The following is a 17,907-nucleotide window of genomic DNA, read 5'->3' on the forward strand; positions in this document are numbered from 1 at the left end:
TCCGTGTATTGGCAAGCTGGAAGCGTTGACCTTGTGACAGGGCGCTCACTCTGAAACAAAATCTCTCCAAAACAGTTCTCTCACAGAACTTTATTGTCATCCAAGCCAGACTCAGAAAACTATTTTTTTTTTTTTTCCTTTTCCTCTACCCCCCTCCCATTCTGGCATAAATTAGGATTCCTGGATCTGAGCCCGACCTTGCCCTCGAAAATTAACTCTCTGATCAGAAACCCTTTTGTTGTTTAGACTTGGCATACCAGGTAGGATAGCGACCTCAGCACCAACACCGGTGACGGGTGGCTGCCAGACCAACCAAGTCTGGGTCCCCCCCTGAGCCCCTGTCCTAAATTTGGGTGGAGTTGTTTTGAGTTGTTGAGCCTGCTGGCTGTGAATGTTGGCTTTAGCTCTGAAGGTGCTAAAGTTTTTCTTGGTTGTTTTTTGGTTTAACCAAAAGGTATCCTTTAGAGGTAACCTCTTTTGATCAACCATGATGGAAGCTGAGCAAAAGTCTAAGAGTGGCATTTAACGTGCAATTTTAGGTCACCAAAGCTTGATAGCCAAACCATTTGCCATACTCCCTGGTATGAAAGAGTCATGCTAAGTGAGAGATTTCCAATGCGGAAAATGTTTGTTCATCCAAAGTCTCCAGTTTCTTTTATGGACTTTCAGCCAGGGGCATTTTCAGGGTGACGACATATTCTGCAGGTGCTCGCTGTGACATCTGCCTCCCGTGCAAAGAAGAGGTTGCTGCCTGTTATCTGTCAGCCCGCCTGTTATACTGCTTAGTCTTACTTCTTGGCACTTTACGTAAAGGAAAAGAAAAAAGAAAACAGAGTGTCTATAAAGTATGGAAAATGTAGAACCCCCTGACAGTTGTATGGTGTGTCTCGCTTCTCCCACAGAGAGGAAACCACAAAATAGTGAGTCCAGGGGTTTCTTTCCACGCACACAATATCTGTCAGGATTTTGAGGAATTTTCTGGGAACTGATGAAAGAAATGTGCTGTTTAAGCCCTGATATATACTGTACAATGGATCTGTGCAAGGAAGATGCAGTGCTGCACACTGGCAGCTTCCAAAAGGCTTTCCAAAATAAAAGAAACCCAAAGGATTTGAGGGAATTTCTTCCAAGAGGGCAGATTGGCTCGTATGGGAACAGAGGCAGAAGCAAAGGGGAAAATTAGCTTGCACTAAAGAGAAAAGGTACCTGGTGTATTTAATAGCCGTAGTTTCCTCATTAACCTTTTCACGCCTTTGCAAGATCTCCACCGCTGGTGGAAAATGCATCGCCATTTTAGCAGCAAAGGGCTCTTGCCTCCCCAGATTCAACTTTCCCAACCCTGAGGAGCGGGCAGGATGTGAGGGGGAGTCACTCAACTAATGAGTCCCCCACACTCAGCGGTGTCACGCTCAGGAAGCGGACCCCTGTGTGCCAAAGGACCAAAAATGAGTGCAACGGTGGTGAGAGCCTGACTTACGTGGCCTTCCCAATGCAGGGCTTTCTGAAGCTGCCCTACACTTAGAATCATAGAATCATAGAATCGTTTAGGTTGGAAAAGACCTTTAAGATCATCCAGTCCAACCACTAACCTACACTACCAAGTCCACACTAAACCAATCAAGGGTAGACTAGACTAAACCATATCCCGAAGTGCCACATCTGCCCGTTTTTTGAACACTTCCAGGGATGGGGACTCCACCACCTCTCTGGGCAGCCTGTTCCAATGCTTGACCACCCTTTCCGTAAAATGTCTTAATTAATCGGCAGGGAGATGGCGAAAGTGCATCAGCAAATGGGAGCAGCAAACGGGATCAACCCCAAAAGATGGTACCGTGTGTTTACCTAGCCCTTCTTGTTAGGATTTATTGCATTAAAAAATTAATTATTGTTTATTTTTCTTCTGTCTTTCAGGTCCACCTGTAAGTACCAAACCTCTGTGGTTTTAGAAGCTGTTGACACAGAGTTTGCGGGGCATGAACTAGCAAAGTCTCCTGTCTGTAGCGGCTGGTGCGGTAGTCACCTTTGCAGTCCTGGCACCCTGGCATCTCCCAAACAGCAAGTACTGCGGGTGCTCAGGACCCATATCGGGGTGGGATTGCTCTCGGCTGCATCGCAGCTTCTGAGGGCGAGACAGAAGGAGCGTAGGGATGGGGACATGGCAAACGTGAGGGGCGCAGCTATCTCTGGATTACCAATTGGCCCCACGTACCCCGGGGGAATAGGCTGTATGCACTTCACATGCATTGGATGCCATACGCTGAATGAGACGTGTTTGCGAAAAAGGGAAAGACACATCGCAAACACATGGCGGGAGCTGAGCTGTAAGGACTTGTTCCCTGCTACTCACCCGGGCTTGCTGAACTGTTGGGCCTTCAAGTAGCTGCACAACGATCAATTTCAGAGGAAAAATTGTGTTGACAGCTTCCTTTTCAAATGTTAGCTAATGCAAAACCTCAGCGCAGACTATTTAGGCTTCAGGAAAATAGCTAGGTTATTGCAGAAGTTTTCTTACAGCTATTAAGAGACCCACAGTGAACCAGAAGCAGCAATGCAAGGAATGAGGCCGTGTATCGACATCTCTCAGGGTTATAAAGAAACGCTATATTGTCTCTACCATGGTCCTTCCAGAGGAAATGGTTTGTATTCGTGTACAATAGGGTAACTATACTGGGTTTCTGTGAAGGAACATGAGAAGTTAAACATACGGTAGTCATCTTTTGTCTGTTCACGCAAAAATGTCTTAAACAGTTTGCAGATGACGTTCTGAGGAGAAGTAGTTGCTGCACAACCTATTTTCCCCTTTCATCAAGTCGAAATGCTGTAGGCTGAACTCCCACAGATATACGAGCACTGCCCGATTTAATGACAACAATCTTCCAAAAAGTTGCACCTTCCAGGCCAAAAGGTCTGAAAGCGTTTTACAGCTGGAAGCCCTGATCCACACAAACCTTCAGTGATAGCTTATCCCAGGGACTTTCAGGACTGGCCGCTGAAGGGGATGTATTTCAGCGTTAGCTTTGGGTTACGGGGAGGAAAGCAGTGCTCTGGAGCGGGCTGCAAGTGGAGTCCATCCAGGGCTGCCCCTACCACTCCACCCTCGGCAGGCACATGTCGGTGCTAAAGGGATGGGGTGGGCACAAAATTGGTAGCGGTGTTGACATTTCTATTACTGCCATGAGAAATTAGAGAGAAATCAATAGGTCAATGCGGACGTCTCCCGGAGAGCAGTCTGTGCCTTTGCAGGGTGAGGAAGACACACATTCCAGGATTTCTCTGCAGCAATAAGGGTTAGAAACTTAATATCGTAACAAAAGATTGAAGCCTGGCAGAAACACATGGGACCACCAGAGAAGTGCTGACAATATATGCTACTGTATCCCGGTTTACCACGACCCCTGAACCTGTCTCCGCACGCAGACTTTCGGGACAGGCCGCGAGGAATGCTACAGCCAGTGGAAATAACAAGAGGAAGTCGGGCAGACCGAGCGTCATTAGCCAAAGTGGAATTTGTCTTGGGCTAACAGCACCCTTGTCTCATTTGGAACCTCTGGGGTTTCTGATCGGCTGGCGAGCGAGACCGGCTCAGTCACGTTGAGCAAAAGTTCACCGCTGAAGAGTCAAGCAGAGTCACCATAGGAAATATTTTCCCCCCTCATATTTCTCATGATTAAAACCTCATGGAAGCTCAAGTTTATGAGCAACAGACCTGGGCTCCTGCCTGGCTGGTTGTCATACACATCGTTCTTGATAGCAACCCCAAAGCGCTGACGGCCCCACATCTCCGTTTTTTTTTTTCCCAGCTTGCAAAACACAACATGCCGGGTGGCAGGGCTTAGCCCCTGGTGCCGGTGTCTGCTTGAGCATGGGGATGGGCAGAAATACTCATTAGAAATGCACTGAACCTTGTGTGTAGTCTAGGACGACCAGGAGAAAAGCCAGGGAAATGGATGAGCAACACCCCAGCGGCAAACGGGGCCTTCACGCTCTCCTCTTGCTCAAGAGATGCTCCCACCGTTATTCCTGAAGTCAACCGAGGCTTTGGTGAAGGCAAGGGCAACCCGCAGTCATGTAAGAAATTTGGTGAGATTGGGACTAAAAGGGGCAAAGGAAGGAAGGAAATGATGAAATCATGCAATAGTCCTGAGGTTCCCGGACTCTTTCGCCGTCTGGACCACATCCGAAGGAAAAGATCCTCTCACGGACGTTTTCTCTCCCATTTCTGAACATGCAACATTTCTGTGGCGACTGCAGCAATTCCATACATGAAAAAATAATATTTAGCAGATGGAAACTAAGGAAGAAAGTCAGAGCCCTGTAATTAGCTCGTTCTCCATGGACTTGCAGATACCTTCAGAGCCCGTGTGGAGAGCTGTGGGTAGAGCCATGCCGAAAGGAGAGAAAACTTCACAAACAGATTAGGAAAACGAAGCAATCGGAGCTGACGGTCAAGGAGCTGCGGAGAGATTTTTAACCATTCTGTTTCCTAAACCCTTACATGTGATTTCGTCTCTTTATCAAGCCCTCCCTTCAGAGTTTGAAGCTAACTTTCGTCTTTTCTGTGTATTTTGTTTCAGGGCCCTACAGGAAGACCAGGGCTCCAGGTAAATACTTCATTCTTTCTTTTTTTATTCCCTCACACTTGCTGTCTGGCAGTACTTTCATCAGTAGGCCTCCAGGGTTTGTAAGCTGGGAGAAGGTAGCAATCTCGCATAGCAAACCTGTTGTGGAAGAATAGCATATTGCAAACAAGACATAGCTTCTAACAGAGTAGGGACCACAGGAGCTTTGTAGGACCAAACTTCAGGGTAATATAATCCCTATGAAACATCCTGCATGTGGGAAACGCTGCTTTTGAAGGTGCCTTTGTCAGCTTGAGGGTCTGGTTGAAGAGGTGCAGTGTGCAACGTTCTTGCTGATGAGGCTTGTTAATTGCAGCAGGGTTTAAAAGGCCTAAGTCGCTCTGGGACAAATGCAGAAGTCCATAATAACAGTATCTGCATCTGAGACAGATAGTCATGAGTGAGGAAGGAGCATGGATTTCGGGGTTACAGCTGCGTGTTTTCCTGGCGATGGCTCCCTGCTCCCTCAGCTGCTGCTCACCTGGAGACCGCGACAGCCATAACAGGCAGTTCCGTAATGAATGAAATGCAAACCACGCTGCTGGCTCTCCCCGCGACTCAGGACGGAGGCTGCTTGTTGCCTTTCATGCTCCTCTAGCTATGAAGTGGGAGCTGCAGGCAGCTTCGCATGACTTCGTAACCAAACGACATGGTCTCATCCACCCGCGAGTGCTCTTTCCTGGCTCCCTGTCACAGACAACCTTTCCTTATAAACATCTGGCATGTATTTGCTGTCCTACTGGGAGCTCCCCCTTCGCTCTTATTGCTTGGAGGGCTGTAACGCTGCGCAGTCACATACCAGACGCGGTGCCGTCATGTACCGCTCCGACACCAGGTACTCGCGGGAGACCAGACACAGCTCAGCCCCGACCTTGGGCTCTTCCTGCTCGGGCACCGGCCACGGCAGAGCCAGGAGAAATAAAATGAGCTTTTACCTCAAACCATGAGGGAGATCAGCCTGAGCTCAGCTCTGGAGGAAAGCAGCATTTAAGGGACTAAAAGCACAGGAAAACTCAGCATTATGTTCTCCAGCAGCCACAAAGTAATCCCAGGGCAAGATGCTGACACCGGGACTTTTGCTCGCTGCCGGCATGCAGAGATAGGCAAACATTAGCGGGACTGAGGACCCGCCTAAAAGCCTAGAAGAAAGCAGTTTCCCATAATATATCATCTACAAGATTTAAAATCGAGCAGCTGTTTAGCCTTTCCTCCATCTGCAAGGGATGGTTTTGCAAAGCGTATTTTGCGTTTGAATTTATCAAAACGTGCGCTGCATGGAAAGGAATGCCCCCAATACCAAATGGCCCCCCCAGCTCTGTAGAGGGAAGCGGCTAAACTTTCACCAGGTAACGGTTTGATCCCAGGCAATAACGTCTGAGTTTGGGATGCACGGCCAAAGGAGCCTCTGCGTACACCCGGCAAAACAAATAGAGTGAAGTGCGTTCCCCTTCCAGAGATTTCAGACTACGTTCACACGTGTTGGGACTGAACATGGGGGAAGGCACAAAGAGGTGGCACCCATGGGACTGGCGTCTCCAGCTGCAGAAACCAGAAAACCAGGTTTGGGTCTACAGACGCCGGCAGCCACAGGCAGGGACACTCTGTTTTACGTATGGAAACCCCAAACGTTGCTGGAAGCAGTACAGAGACATTATTATCACGTCATTTTTGCAAAATATAGAGCAAAAACTACACGACCGCTGAAGCTATAATCATCAAGATCCTTTCAGTAATCAGCTGCTATCTTCCAAATCTGCACAGCCTTCAGTTTTGGTGACCGGGAATGCAGAGGGGGTTTATTTATTTAATTTTTTTTAAAAATTGCATAGTTAAATTTAATTGCAAGAGGCAGAAAACTGCCTTGTAGGTAAGTGGCTGAAGAAAATTGCCACCGGTCTTGCGTTCCTGTGTTTATGAGGCTCTGTTCAGTGTTGCCTGACCCAAAGTCATTCCCCAAACCGCTGTTAGGATCGTTCACACCCTGACAGTGCACTGGGAAGTATCTCAAAGGGGTAGAGGACACCGAACACAGCTGCTCATATGTCTTCTTCCAGACGTGCTTTTTCCTGTGTCAGCTTGTTTTCCCACATTTTTCTCTTGCTTCTGGACAGGACCGTATTTTCAAGTCTAAGAGAATCCTGTTTTAAAGTGATAACTCTATAAATAAATAGCTAACACCCAGATGACTTCAGTAAAGAAAGAGAAAAATGTGACAGTTGGCTAGTGCAGGAAGCCCGTTCCCAGGACCCGGATTTTATGAAGTGTTGGAAATTGGGATTATACTTTGTTAGGCTGAAAACTCTTGCCCTTCTTTTGCTGCCCAAATCACCATATGTCATTTCTGTCGTGAGATGTGCTGGTTTGTCATATGCACAAGCAAACTGGTGGCTTACGCATGTTCTTAAAGCCAGGTTCGGGCACACGCAAACACACTTTCCTCTCTTTCTAACTTGCTCCCTCCCTCTCTCAAAATTCCTGGACACTTGCACCTCAGCGTGAAGCCACGATGTCTGTGGCACCGCTCATTTGTGCTGTTTTATAACCTTGCTTCTGGCCAGTTTCCAATTGCCTCTTTGCCTTAATTGCCAGGGAGACAAAGGCGCGATGGGGATCCCTGGGCGGCCGGTAAGTCAAAACCTCTTGCCATGTGCTTTATCCTCCCTATCCTCTTCCAACCCTCAAGATTTTGGCGGGGCTTTCAGGATGACCCTTGGCGGGCATCAGCCTGAGAAAAGCCACCTTCCCTGAGCCCCACGCCTGAAGGGATCTCCTGGTCACAGTAGGGTGACCAGCCCTGCAAACCGCATACGTGCCGGGGGGTGTGTTTCCATCCCCTCTGCCATATTGCTCAGACCCGCCTCTGGCTCATCTTCCCCCCCCCCGTTGGGTTCCTCCTGCTGCCACCTCGTGCACCGGCTGGGCTTGCTAACTGTGGGCTCGCTAACACGCACCCCTGCCTGCCGCCGGCAGCCGCCCTTTCCAAATAACCCTGCCCTGAGCAAGGCAGGGGCATCCCCTGCCTGAGTGCTGTATTTTGGAGCTGCTCTTCGCTCGGGCATCCCGGGGTGAGGATGGGGACGAGGGCTGGGGCAGGAGCTGAGGCCACCCTGTTCATCCCAGCCCCGTAGCCAGGGTTTTGGGGCGGGGGAGCGTGCCCCTGCCGCTGACGCCTGTGTTTGTGTCTCTTTCTCTCTCTCCCCCCTGCACCCTCTTGCATGTGGCTGCGACGGGTGCCACTGACCCAGGGACTAAAAGGGCAACCTGGAGAGAAGGTGAGTCGGCTCCTCGCAGCCCATAGCATCCCCGACTGTCCTCCTCGAGGGCCAGCCCAAGCCCCCAGCTCACAGTCATGGTTCCTGCAGCCAGCTTTGGGCTTTCACCCCCCTGGGCTGCCTCCCTCTCTTCACCAGCGGTGCAAGTTTATCTCCCAAATTCCTTCCAGGCCACTCAGCCTCCGAAGATGCTGCATTTCTTGTTTATGACAATTTACTAACAGTGCAAGAGCCAGCGGGCACACGCAGGGCTCCCCTCAAGGCTTCCTGGGCTTTAACCATTGAGTTTCTGCCCCGCTGGCAGCTCTGCTTGCCCTAATCAACCCGTAGCTCCCCTCCGTCTCCCGGGCTAGCCCACTCCCCGGAGCAAGCCATAGCAAGGAATAACATGGCACAGCACGCTCCTATTTCTGACATGGTGGCACCTCTTCCTCCTAAGGAAAACTGATGGTATGGTTTCAGTCTGTGGGACGCCATCTCCCAAACTGTTTGCCGTGCAGCAAATTGGTGTTTTGTCCCTCCAAAGAAGCGGTGGTTTGCAAAGCATCCTACTGCTGGCCCCCATGTTTTGAAGCGTTTAGCACTTCAGCGATAGTGCATTTTCCCCAGAGCTGTGAGTACCTCCCACTGGCAAGAACAGTGGGATGGAGGTGTTTGGGGGGGGGTGAATAACTGAATAACAACTTGTAGAAACTAGGAAAGGGATGAATATTCCCCTGATAGGGGGATCATCCGTGCAGGGCACAGCCACACCAAGCCCATTTGCTCCTATTCATAGGAGACAGAGAGAAAAACACCAAGGAAAGGCAAGGTAGGACAGAGATTCTCCTTCCTTGCTTTCAAGCTTCTGCTTGCTCATTGGAGCCAACCAACGTTATCTAACAGACCAAGATTTCGCTGCCTGAAGCCACCCTGCTTTTTCTCTGCTTGTCCTTGTATTTTTCTCTGGCCAAAGCTTTCAACATGAAGCGTCAGCAGATAGGTACAAACAAACAAGGGAAAAATCACTCTAAATTGCCCATGCTTCCCCAAAGCCCTCCGTGGGAGTCCTAGGTCCTTGGCAGGCCCCAGCTTTGTTTTGCAGAGAGTTCTGCTTGCTCACAGGCTGCTTGGTTTATGGGATGCTCCGTCCCAAGGCTCCCCAGCCCTGGGCGCTTCTGGAGCTGTCTCTCAGGAATACGCCATGTTTTCCAAAGACAGGGACATGTCCTGCCCATCACACGTCGTGGGTGGCTAGGAGCTGGAGAGGCAGCTGTTTTCTTTTCCAGCAAGGACTTTGCTGTTTTCATCCACATCCCAACTGAGTTTGAAAAGCACACAAGCGAGGCATTTCTGGAGGCAGCCAGTGAGCTGCCCGCAGCTCCCATTTCCCTGGAGTCCAGCATATCCCTTCTTCTTTTCTTTCATGTGCAGGACACAGTCCTCCTGGACTCGCAGGAAGGAAACAGCAAGGGTTTCAGGCCATCTTTCACACTTGTAATGGGGCAGAACCTTTGTTTTGCCAGAAAGTGTTTTCTGTGTTTATAGTTTTCCTTGCTGAGCAGCTTCCATCTTCTGGCACGTCTGAGTAGCTCCAAAGGACATCTCTTCTCCCAAAGTGTGGGGCAAGAACTGGGGGAGGCCAGAATGGCAGCTGCCCCATAAGCCCTGAAGGTCTCACACCTTGAGCACCCTCATTTAACCCCCATCTTGACGGGAATGTCATTGTCTTTGTATTTTCCTCTACTCCTTTTCTCACCCCTTTTCCTCCCCCATGTCTCTCTGCAGGGTGCTCCAGGAGAAGCAGGCATGTCTATCATCGGGCCCCGCGGTCCACCCGTAAGTGGCTTTTCTCTATTTTTGACTGATGCAGGATGTGGGCAAGTTATAGGGAAAGACTTAGGAGGGGCAGTAAGACACAGCATCAGCTGGAGAGAGCAAAAACCCTGTATAATGTGGTTCCTATGCTGAGCCAGGCTTGGTTTTATACTGCTATTATATACTATATATAATGAAATTACAGCTCATGCTCCAGAAAAAATGAGGAAGCCTTCCCTTGCAAGGAAACAATATTCCTGTATTTAAAAGGAAGAAACATTGCCTTCTTGCAACAGGGGTGCTACCACTTTTGGAGAAAATACGCCCTTTGCCTGGCTGATCTCAGCCTTTGGCTTCATTAGCAGAGGAAAAAAAACCCTGATTTTGCGGAAGAGCAGGATCAGAGCTAAGCTGGTGACTGGGGAACTCACAAAGATGAGTGGTTCAGAGTTGTTTGGATGTCCTTGTCAAGTACCCAAAATCTTGGAAACGCCTCGACAGCACAGTTACTGCTATCTGGAAAGTCCCTTAGCTGGCTGGGGAGCCGAGGAAAGTGTAGGCAGGATTTTGCACCCTCTTCCGGCAAAAGTGTCCCTGCAAGGTACAATGAGTCAGCCAGACGAAGCTTTTTGCAAGGATAAGGTCATTAAAAAAAGACCAACATGAAGTGTTGGAGCATTTACGTGCCGTAAATGCTGGATGTTTCTTGTACTGCGGTTCAGCCATCAAGCCTCTGCTTTCGTGCAGATGCAGCCAGTCCTCCCCACTCCATCCCTGCACAGCCTCCACCAGCAATTTCCATGAAAAAAGACCTAGAGACTCAATTTTCTCCCTCCCAGTAGGCACTTCCGATTTTGATTAACCTGTGAAGAGCATTGTCCTTGACCTGCAGAGAGGATGGGCCGCCGGCAACTTTTGTTTCACAGCGGAGGTCAAGTGACGGAGACCTAGGCAGTGCAAACACTTGGCTACATCTGGCTTTCCAATTAATTTTCCAAAAGCCCCATGATAAGTGTTTCTAATACGAAACAGCTTTGCCAGTTCCCAGGCCCACCTGACAGGCACGCTGGAGTTTGAGAAGTGACAGAACTGAAGCCCAGGACACAAACGGGTCTCCCCAAATGTTTTGTACCCAGTAGACAGACCCTGGCCACGTGGCAAGGCGAGGAGGAAGGGCTGGCAGGTCTCTTGGTGCCAAGGTCTGAGCAAGACCACCCTGCTACACAAGCAGCAGATTTTGGAGGGTAAATGCCCCATTGCTTTTGCTGTTTCTCACAAGCTGTAGTCCCACACCTTCTGGATAGCGTGCTTATAGTAATTGGAGAGAAAAGCCGTCAGTCGTCGTCACTGTAGGTCCTGCAAACAGGGACAGGCACCACTGTTTTCTTGAAGGACACATGCCTGGTCTGCAGGATAATTTTTAATGTCTGTTTTGGTGCTGCTGTTTTGCCTCATTGCCTTTGCTGCTGTTTGGGAAAGTGCAGAACACATTGCATCTCCAAGGCAGCAGAAAACTTAGGTGGCAAATGATATTTAAAATGGGCTTTTGCCTACCCCAGTCAAAGCCCCGAGGTGCCAGGACTGGCACAACTCCACACTTCCACCCCCAAAGCCTACTGTGAAGATGATCCAGTTTCCCGGGGAGCTGGTGATAGGTCAAAAGGATGGCTGAGGGCTGAGCACTGAAGACAAACACGGAAACCCCGGCCAAGGGGCCACTCGGAAAGATGTGGGATGACAAATAGTTTCCAGATTTTTGTTTGGAGGTTAAAGTTTTTGCTAGAGCTCAGAGCTGCTTAACTTCTGGCCAGAGAGGGACAGTGTGCCGATAGTGGCAGAAACAGACGGTCTCCATGATTTGGCAGCTCCTGGGATTACATACTTCATACAATCAACATTTTAAAAAGAAGACAAGGAAAAACAGTCACCCAACAAAAACAGTCTCTTGGACTTGCTCGCTGCTGAACTGTTGTTTTGGCCTGATACTGTGCAAATCACTCTGCCGTCCTCCAAGGAGAAAGAGGCAGCAGTCTGTAGTCTACAGAGGAAGCCAAATTGCACAATTTCCAAGTTTTCTCCCTAATTCTTTTTTTAGCACTTCTTGTCCAGGGAGTTGTCCAGCAGGGAACCCAAAATTAATGAATTGTGGCTAGGCTCTTCTTGATTCTTGCCTTTTCAGAAACCGGTGGTGGACAGGTCCTTTAATTTATAGCCTATCTTCCCTCCTGGTCACTGGCCAACAGGACCAGGTGGTTTTATATGTATCTTGCAAAGCAAAGTTGACCAAGTTCAACTTTGCAGAACTAAAAAAACAGTGCAAATGGGATTAGGTCCCGCTAGCATTGTGTATAAACCCACAACTGCTCAGCACAACGCAAAGCATTTTGTGGTAGGGGCGTCCCTCAAACGCTGCGAAGAGGTTATCTGGCCCCATCTCTGAAGGGCCAGGTCTTCACCGAGTGTCTCTGCAGGTAGAGGGAGGCTGGAGGAGATGTAATCTGAAGGTGAAGCTTTTCCCTGCTGCCGCGGCTCTGAGATCTCTCCCGAGGGATTAGCATTGCTGCACTGTGGCAAACCTCAGCCTTGCAGCCCAGCATGCCCGTCCCCTCCTTCCTCTTCCCTTCCTTTGGCACCACGCGGGATAGCTCTGCTTAAGGCAGAGATGCACCCATATGCATTTCTTTTCTGAAGTGAACCATTGTTTATACCCAGCTCTTTCCTAGGAGACCCTTGTGGGACTCAAAGAGTCCGGTCACGGTATCTCAAATTGCCTAAGAAAGCATTTTCTTCCCCAAAATGAAGCATGAGAAGACATCAGAAACCCAGGCTTTTTGGCATCATAGCACGGCTTTCAGGGAAGGCAAGATGCCGCAGCAGTCACTCGATGACTGTGGTACAGGATTTACCTCATCCTGCTGTTTCCATCTACATGGGTGTGCTTCCAGATCTGCTGAAGTCTGGTCCATATTGCTTCCTGACTTGGCTAACACATTTTTGGGGGAAATTGAGATTAAAAAAATCCTTAAGTAAAGTGGTATCTTTTCTGGATACCCACAAATCTGGGGTAACTGTGAGCTGGGATGTCACAGGTCCCAGAAACTGAAGTAGTATGAAAAATTAAAACAGCCAGGACATTTTCTTTTTTCAGTGTTTTTAAGTGGGTGATGAAGAAGCTGCCAAACATATCCCAAGCCAGCGTTTGCTGTACCTGATCCCAAACTGGTAGCCAATGCTGGCTAGCCCGAAAGAGGTGGGGGAAAGGACTTGGTGCTCATGTTCTTCTTGTCATACTACCTAACTCTCCTTTTTCTCTAAGCTCTCAGGGGGAAAAAAAAAAAGAAAAAAACCCAGAAAAGAAAAAAATCATCTCTTCTCCAGAATTATTTGTGAGGAAAATGAATGCACTGGGACATGAGATTAGGGGAGGAGGAGAAGAGGGATGGCTATGTTTAGACACCGGTGACCTGCAAGGTTTGTCTTGCACAGAGCAGCACCCTGCATTAAACGCCTCCAGGTTATGGCAGCAAGAATTGCCATAAAATGAGCTCAGCCTCTGGAATATACTCCAAAAGCCTAGCGTATGGGCTAGGGACACCCATTTAATTAATGTAGAAACTTCAAGGAAGCTGCTTGCAGTCCAAACTGGACCTGCTCCAGGGCTTTCTTGGCCCTGTACAAATTGGAGTGGGGATGAGAGATTTCCCCTCCTTCCCAAGACGCTTTCCCCTTGGAGGGGAACTGGGTCTTGGGTAACTCTTCAGGGACTTGTAGGATAAATGGACAGAGGCTGGAGGAAAGAAAGGCTCTGCAGAGAGGACTTAGGGTCAGTCAAAATCCACTTCAGTTCCTCTAAACTGCTGTCTCCATTTCATCCTTCCCAGGGACAGCCTGGAACAAGAGGTTTTCCTGGATTCCCGGTAAGTGTAACTGCTAATGTATGAGGTATGGGTGTGCAATATTACTAGGAAGTGTCATTAGTGCTCTCTGTATCTCATAATTTCTGTCTGAAAGCAAGGACCTGACCTGGTATCACTGGAAAAAGTAATTTTTTTCTTCTTTTGTTTTTCTTCTCTTTTTTTTTTTTCTTTTAAATGATACTTAGGGAAAAAAAAAACAAACCACACAACTCTGAAAGGAAATTAATTTAAAAAAAAAAAAACCCCAAGTGTTAAAATAACATAGTTGAAGCCAGATCTGTTCAGCAAAAGAAAACCATCCTAAGAAATACCCCTAAACAAAGAAAATAACCCCTAGGTAGGTGAAATTCCAATCTTAATTGAGCCTTTAGGTGATACTGCAATAGCAGTGAGTGCCTGTGATCCAAACGGGGCCCTGCGTGGTGCAGGTCAGCTGGGGACTGTGCTAGGCTGAACACCCTGGTCATGCCCAAAGGGAAAGGACAAAAGCACGAGGGGGTGATTCTTCTCCAATGCTGTTACAGATGGATAAGGGAACAGAAAAGAAGCCTAGGGGAGGACAAAGCAAATTTCATTTCAGTCCTACAGTTGCTGGCAACGCTCTCTGAAGCATTGAGGCTGCTGGAGAACTCAAAACGGTTGCTATTTATTCTTATGCATTTATCCTGGACGACTAGGAAGCCTAAGGCAAACACAAACACCCCCGGCATCCCTGCTCCTGCCAGGCAGCTCAGCTGCTGCTCCAGGACATGCGATGTGCCAGAGCAGGTCTGCGGGGGAGACTCTCGCGCCTGGAAAAACGGGAGGAATTGGCAGCCCCCGAGCTGTCTGATCGGGCTCCGTGGCTCTACCCTTTGCGAAAAGGGGGGGCTGTGAGCTGCCCCTGGGTTGAGGAGAAGCAGATCTCTCTACGCCTTTGAGGTCTTTGGCTTTCAGAGGAGCAGAAAACAAATCAGCCCGGCTCGTGAGAGAGCGCCGGGTGGGACAGCGCTCTGCAGAGCCTGTTTCTCATCAAATAGTACCTTCAACATGCTGCTGAGCTGTATGTCACCTCTTCCCTGGGACACTTTTATTATTCTGTCATTTGCAAAAATTCCTCTTCCCCCAAAGGTGGGTGCCTTTTTAAATCAAAGTCTCGAGAAAACTGCTGAGTTTCAACTAGTTTACAGGGCAGCGCAAAATTTGAAATGCTGAGGGTTTTTTGCAAATTGCCTATGAATCCCTCCTCCCTTCCCGTCCCTTCGGCAGCGTTGCTGCTGAAACGGGCTGATTGCAGAAGCGATCGGGAAGCTGGTCTGGCACCCAGTGGGCCAGGGACCCGCCAGGACTCGGCGGGAGGGCAGGGAGAGTCACCGTGTCCTTTCCCCAGCCCATGCAATCTTGCGACATGCAGAGCTTGCTGGGGCAGATGGACAGACACGCCGGTGAAAGCATTTCTCATCAATTCTCCTTTTATATTTCAGGGCCCTATTGGCTTGGATGGCAAACCGGTAAGCACATGGCTTCTCTCAAGGCTTTCTGCCCTGCCTCCTGCTAGGTCCCACTGTCCTGCCAGCGTGCCTGTTATAGAGCATGTTTTTAAGAGGATTATTTTGCAATGTCACGCACATGCATGGATTAAAAGAAAATTAGGAGGTTGGCAGGAAGGAGAATACCGCAGATGCCTTGGGGGAGATGCAGGAGTCAGGAGATTAGGGAAGGCAGAGTGTGGCTGCTTCCTTTCTAGGCAAATCTATGAAATAGCGCTTCACAAGTGCAACAGCCTGGCTGCTGCGGGGAAAGCGGGCACTCCCACCCTGGATCAGACAGAGAGCAGGCCCCTCGGCACCAGCCCTCTGCCTTGGGCAGCCGACAGCCTCGTTGGAAGTTGACCCTTCAGCTTCTTTCTCTTTGCTCCCGCGCTGCAAAGAGTTGCAGTAGAAGAGGAAAGGACCCTAAAGACCTCCATGCCGTCCTTAGAGCCTCCTTATAATCAGCTTTGTAGTACAGAGAGGGAGACACTGAAGTTCTTCCCGTCCTTCAGAGAGCTAAGCGCAAACATAGCTACTTTCCTAGGAACCCAGCTGACGTGAAACCCATAGCTCCCGGCAGCCCCTTAGCCAAGTTCCCCACCACACTTCCTCTAGCTGTGCTGTAATGGAGAAGGAGCGGGTAGCACATACCTCTGGCACCTAGTTTCCTACAACAGGACCCTGTTTTTGCCATGAGAAGCATCACCCTGCCAAGGCCAGCAGCACACACTTGTACTTACATACTTACACTGCTCTGGGGACTCACATGCGAGCCCCAGCAAGGCGCAGGGCACTGCACTCAGCTGTAGCTGCTCAGCCAGCCTAAGCAGGGCTTAACCATGTCCCAGCCATGCCCCGTAGAGGCTTTGCACCCCGTATTCATCCTCCGGAGCTTTGTTCTCAGCATTTTGGGTAGCAGAAAGCAGTGTCCTGTTAGATGTGCGAGCGAAGCTCCCCGCGCACAGCATGGCACCTCCCTCGACAAAGTACAGTGACTGTGGGCACCTCCCGAGGCAAGGGGCAAGCGGGTTGAGCCAACACCTTCTAGAGACTGCAATGGCCAAAGCTGAGGCATGTTTTTTTTCTTTTGCAGGGTCATCCTGGACAGAAGGGGGAGATGGTAAAAAAAAAAAAAAAAAACGTTTGTCTGTGGGTGATGGGTTGGTTTGAAATTACGTTGCCTCTCAGCTGGAAACGAGCTCATAGGCAGGGTAGCGATCCTAGTTCAGCTAACGCACTAGCCGTGTCCCTAATTCTGTAACTTCATAATAGCAGTGCTGGGATTCGTGTCTGTAATTTTTACATCATGGCCATCAGATTCATCATGTCACAACAGCAACTCTCTAGTTATGCATGGGATATGTTTTCCTTGCAGTTAGCAATTACGTTCTTTAAATATACTCTGGGAGCTGACATTTTTCGTGGTTGGCCTCATAGCAGAAGTAAAAGTTGATGGAAAGTTTTCTGAAAACCCATCTGGCAGCTTTCAACTTATCTAACAAAAAAAAAAAAAGCATATTTTTTGTGTTAAATATCTTTCTTTCCCCTCTTGAAGCTCTATTTCATATATACATCGTACTGAAATGCTTTTGGTTGAAAATGATAAACTTAGGCCACACTTGATGGAAACCCAAATGTTGTCTCGTTCCTCTCGACATCTCCGACGATGAAATCCCCAAACACGAGTATGCCAAGCTAGCAGCTCTGTAGTCACCTTTGCTCGCTGAAACGCTGAATGTTTTCTGCTGCTAATTCTGTTTATTGAGCCTGAGCGTCAGCGTGACCCTCTGGCAAGCACATGTTGAAGATCCCCCTTCCCCGCTCCTCGGCGGAGGGCTGAGCTGACACCCACCCACCCACCCCGTTGCGCAACGCGAGCTCAGGCAGTCGCAGCTCAGGCTTCAGCCCTGGCTGCTTCTGGTTCCATCCCAGCGCGTCAGCCGAGGAGACGCGCTGTCAACTGAGGTCCCGGGAACGATCAGGGTGTGTTTTCCTGATGATTTTTTTTCCCCCCTCTCCTTTTAATAATTGCCCCCTGCGGCGCAGCCAGAACATGTGTGCATTTTCACTCCTCCAGAGTAACAAAGGGAACCCAGATCTCTCTTGGGAACTTTTCTTCACAATTGTTTTTAAAAGCTGAGTTTCCACCTACTCCATAGGCTGAGAGTTTTTGTCTTCTTGTCACTGTAAACGGGAATCCATCTCGCATTCACGACAATGTGTTTCTTTAAAGGGTGCTGCAGGTCCCAGGGGACAACCCGTAAGTACCCCATTTCTTGCAATTGCACCTCCTCATAATCCCTTTCCCCTCGCATGCACTGAACTCCTTCATTTACTGAGGGCTTTTTAAAATGGTTTTTCTTTTATAGGGACCTCCAGGACAAAAAGGAGAAAAGGTAATTTTAATGGAAGGCGTGTTGAAAATGAAATGTAAGAAGTGAGCAGGGGAAGGGACTCGATGGGCTTGGTGCTGCTCGTCCTGACTTTGAGTGGCTGAGAAATACCGCGAGAGCAGAGGGCTCTGGGGAGAGGGCACAGGAGGCAGGGTGCTTGTTGGGTGCAAAATGGCATAGCTGCACTCAATTCAATGCACTCACAATGATTTACACCTTCTGGATCTGACCCCGTGTGTCTATTTTGGTCCCCTCTGTTTGTGGTTTAAACTCTTTCCTTTTAATCCCCTTCTTTCACAGGGTCAATGTGCAGAGTACCCGCACAGGGTAAGTCATTAGCGTTATTATCGTCTGTCCCGTGCCTTCCTGCATGTTAATCCTCCTTCGTTTGAATGGCT

General features: G+C 49.1%; 1 protein-coding gene across 1 annotated transcript in view; it reads left to right on the top strand.

Moving 5' to 3' along the window:
* The window catches only part of COL13A1 (collagen type XIII alpha 1 chain), a 97,319-nt gene that overhangs the window by 25,912 nt on the left and 53,500 nt on the right, over positions 1-17,907 (top strand). The window contains exons 3-12 of the mRNA XM_075717969.1: positions 1,912-1,919; positions 7,209-7,244; positions 7,865-7,891; positions 9,659-9,709; positions 13,570-13,605; positions 15,069-15,095; positions 16,210-16,236; positions 17,350-17,376; positions 17,486-17,512; positions 17,810-17,836. Coding sequence (XP_075574084.1) covers positions 1,912-1,919; positions 7,209-7,244; positions 7,865-7,891; positions 9,659-9,709; positions 13,570-13,605; positions 15,069-15,095; positions 16,210-16,236; positions 17,350-17,376; positions 17,486-17,512; positions 17,810-17,836 — 293 coding nt within the window. The remainder of the gene's footprint in view (positions 1-1,911; positions 1,920-7,208; positions 7,245-7,864; positions 7,892-9,658; positions 9,710-13,569; positions 13,606-15,068; positions 15,096-16,209; positions 16,237-17,349; positions 17,377-17,485; positions 17,513-17,809; positions 17,837-17,907) is intronic.

This window comes from Pelecanus crispus, chromosome 10 (assembly GCF_030463565.1).
Source record: "Pelecanus crispus isolate bPelCri1 chromosome 10, bPelCri1.pri, whole genome shotgun sequence".
In the NCBI taxonomy this organism is placed as follows: domain Eukaryota; kingdom Metazoa; phylum Chordata; class Aves; order Pelecaniformes; family Pelecanidae; genus Pelecanus; species Pelecanus crispus.